The 3,918-nt window shown below is 39.6% G+C and overlaps 1 protein-coding gene across 2 annotated transcripts in view; it reads right to left on the bottom strand.

The window, feature by feature from the left end:
- The window catches only part of CRYZL1 (crystallin, zeta (quinone reductase)-like 1), a 63,231-nt gene that overhangs the window by 45,391 nt on the left and 13,922 nt on the right, over nucleotides 1–3,918 (bottom strand). For both annotated transcript variants that reach the window (XM_011950043.1, XM_011950044.1), the window contains one exon: nucleotides 2,172–2,249. In XM_011950043.1, coding sequence (XP_011805433.1) covers nucleotides 2,172–2,249 — 78 coding nt within the window. The remainder of the gene's footprint in view (nucleotides 1–2,171; nucleotides 2,250–3,918) is intronic.

The raw sequence follows: 3,918 nt of genomic DNA, 5'->3' as shown, positions 1-3,918 counted from the left end.
AAAATCACCTGAGTTGTTAAAAGCCTTGGGTTAGGGAGTGGGTGAGAAGTAGTGATGGATATTAACAGGTAATCTCCCATATAGTTTCAGATTCATGATGACTGGAGTTTCTTTTCATTAAGGCTAAATTTTTAAGAGATTGGTATTTTACTAGACTGTGACCAAATTAATTATAAGTACTTGTCGTTTGAAGTAACAGGGTGTACTAAGATAAGCCTGTGGTTTAAGCTCCTGGCACTTAACATTAGAGATGCTGAACGTATCTGTAGATACCATAATATTTTAGGAACAGTAAGTAAAAAGAAATTGAAATAATTCTCTTCTATATTTATTTTTCAATTTTCTGATCTCCTGTATGTATACCTGATTGTCAGAAGTCTCTTATTCAATATGGAACACTATACTTTTCTTAAGATGTTCATATGACATTCTTACAGAAGTACTGGGTGTTTTACAGTATTTCTTTTCTTTTTTTTTTTCAGATGGAGTCTTGCTCTGTCACCCAGGCTGGAGTGCAGTGGTGTGATTTCAGCTCACTGCAACCTCTGCCTCGCAGGTTCAAGCAATTTTCCTGCCTCAGCCTCCCGAGTAGCTGGGACTACAGGCACGCACCACCATGCCCAGCTAATTTTTGTATTTTCAGTAGAGACGGGGTGTCACCATGTTGGCCAGGATGGTCTCGATCTCTTGACTTTGTGATCTGCCTGCCTTGGCCTCCCAAAGTGCTGGGATTACAGGTGTGAGCCACCGTGCCTGGCCACAGTATTTCTTTTATGCACATTTGTATGGAGTTAAAACCATGGTTTTAGCAATTACATACTGGCTCCTTCACTTACCATAAGCATTTTCTTACATTACCCACACAGTTTTCATAACCATTATGCTTAACAGATGTGCAATATTTCATTCAACTGATTTTACCATAATTTACTCTTTATTTCTGTTAGACAAGGAGATTATTTTCTAGGCTTGGATTTTAATGGATTTTTCAGTTTTAAAAAAAACATCCGAAGACGGAAATCTGCAGACAAGATCTAGTACTAGTACTCTTGTGAAAAGACTTCAGGGGATCCCACTAATGCATTTGGCAAGTCATGCTCATGTTACAGAGTTGCCCAATGAAAGCCTATGCCCGGTCTGTAATTTCCTAAGTGTGACTTTATCAAAGAAGACTTTTAGGTTCCTAAAAATTATAGTCACATTATAATCCAATAAGTTATGGGTCATGTAAACTATGGCATTAATCCTAAAAAACAAAACAAACAAAAAAATGGAGTAAATGGATCTGCTCAATTATCATGGCACATTTAACCACAGTTTATTTACCACTGAAAACGTTCTATGTATTTCATGGTCAATAACGAAAGATTACTGCAGGGCAGTGTGAGGTAGAGATGTATGTTTATGAGAGAGCAACGCAAAAGGAAATGACAAAAGATGAACCATAACTAATGATATTAATTAAATATCTAATTGGTAGCTAATAAACTGATTAGGTTTCTAGTTTCTATTTTATTATTTATTTCTTCCTTAATAATAGGCTTTGTTAATTATAAACTGTTTTCTGCAATGTAAAGGAGTTTATAAAATATTATAAAATATTTACATTAAATATTTCTATTTTCTTCTAAAATATTTGTATTTTCATATAAAATATGTAACTTCAATCAGACTAATAATGTCCCTTATACAGAAATATACAAAAGCACACTAAATTTTCTCCCCTAGCTGTTCTATTCTTCTAAAGATGGTAGGCCGGGTGCAGTGGCTCATGCCTGGAATCCCAGCACTTTGGGAGGCCAAGGCAGGTGGATCACCTGAGGTCTGGAGTTTGAGACCAGCCTGGCCAACACGGCAAAACCCATTTTTACTAAAAAACATACAAAAATTAGCTGGGTGTGGTGGTGCACCCCTGTAATCCTAAGTACTCAGAAGGCTGAGACAGGAGAATTGCTTGAACCCAGGAGGCAGAGGTTGCAGTGAGCTGAGATTGCACCACTACACTCCAGCCTGGGCGACAAGAGCGAAACTCTGTCTCAAATAAAAAAGTTAATAAAAATCAAGATGATAATAAATTCTTCACATGGAGATGTCAGTTATCATTGTATTTATACACTAAATACACTAAGAAACTCTCATTTTACTTTGCACCATAATAAAAGAACCAATACCTTTGTATTTATCTGGCTGAGAGCACAAGCTTTAACTTGAAGTTTCACAAAGTTATCTTCTGTAACAGGAAGATTTTCCTGGAACCAAAGGATAATAAAAGAATATGTTATTTCACACATTTCTATGAGAACATCTTTATGCTGTGAAAATTTTCACACATAAACAAAATTAATCAGACCCCAAATCTCACAGCTAATTTTATTTTATTTTATTTTATTTTATTTTATTTTTTTTTTTTGAGACGGAGTCTGGCTCTGCTGCCCGGGCTGGAGTGCAGTGGCGTGATCTCGGCTCACTGCAAGCTCCGCCTCCCGGGTTTACGCCATTCTCCTGCCTCAGCCTCCCGAGTAGCTGGGACTACAGGCGCCCGCCACCTCGGCGGTACAAGTTTTTATTTTATTTTTTTTTTTTGAGACGGAGTCTGGCTCTGCTGCCCAGGCAGCTGGAGTGCAGTGGAATGATCTCGGCTCACTGCAAGCTCCACCTCCCTGGTTCACGCCATTCTCCTGCCTCAGCCTCCTGAGTAGCTGGGATTACAGGCATGAGCCACTATGCCCGGTTAATTTTTTTTTTTTTGTATTTTTAGTAGAAGACGGGTTTCACCACGTTGGCCAGGTTGGGGTCTTGAACTCCTGACCTCAGGTGATCTGCCCGCCTAGGCCTCCCAAATTGTTGGGATTACAGGCGTAAGCCAGTGAGACTGGCCAGCCAGTGGAATTCCTTACACTCCTTAATTCAACTCTTCCTTAACATGTGTCAGCCCCATGGGATTCTGGGGTCAACATACCAATGCAACTGAACCTAATTATCTCTCAGATTCCACTTCTAGATAGAAATTCAAAGGCAAGGCTGGGCATGGGGGCTCACGTCTGTCATCCCAGCACTTTGGGAGGCCAAGGCAAATAGATTACTTAAGGTCAGGAGTTTGAGACCAGCCTGGCCAACATAGTGAAACCTAGTCTCTACTAAAAATATAAAAAATAGCTGGGCATGGTTGCGCACGCCTGTAGTCCCAGGTACTTGGGAGGCTGAGACAGGAGAATCGCTTGAACCCAGGCAGTGGAGGTTGCAGTGAGCTGATATTGTGCTACTGTACTCCAGCCTGGGTGACAGAGAGAGACCTGTCTCAAAAAAATAAAAAGAAAAAAGAAAACAAAAAAAGAAATTCAAAGGCAAACATAGTCTAAATTCAGACACTCAATGTCATCCACCTATATTATTAAATATAATATCACCTCCGTTAAACAACTGTACCTGGTACTGGTAATTAAATCAGTCTCCCCTACCCCTAATATGCCCACGATTAGATCAAAAGCTGGCCAAGAGTAGCCGCTTATATAGCCCCTGCTGTGATGTATCACAGGGATCACTGTGTTTTATTTATCAGGAACACAATCTGAGAACATCTTTTAAAATCTCAGTTTTGGCAAAAATTTGGTGATAATATGAAGATGTTCAATAATATTGGTGAGTTTGTGAATTTTACTCATGATCTTATGAACCTGGAGATGTTTCTTCCCAAGAACCAATCAACCCCTGGCCCTCATCCTGATCAATGACAGAAGTCAAGCTGTCTGAAACACAGACCCCTGGCCTAATTGTTTTTGTTTTTTTGAGACAGGGTCTTGCTCTATCATCCAGGCTGGAGTGCTGTGGTATGAACACGGCTCGCTGTAGCCTTGACCTACACAGGTGGGTGCCACCGTGCCTAGCTCGTTTTTTTTTTTTTTTTTTTTTTTTTTTTTT

The sequence above is a fragment of the Colobus angolensis genome, unplaced genomic scaffold (genome assembly GCF_000951035.1).
Source record: "Colobus angolensis palliatus isolate OR3802 unplaced genomic scaffold, Cang.pa_1.0 Scaffold300, whole genome shotgun sequence".
In the NCBI taxonomy this organism is placed as follows: Eukaryota; Metazoa; Chordata; class Mammalia; order Primates; family Cercopithecidae; genus Colobus; species Colobus angolensis.
The sequence above is the reverse complement of the archived record's forward strand: the minus strand, read 5'-3'. Positions and strand labels throughout refer to the sequence as shown.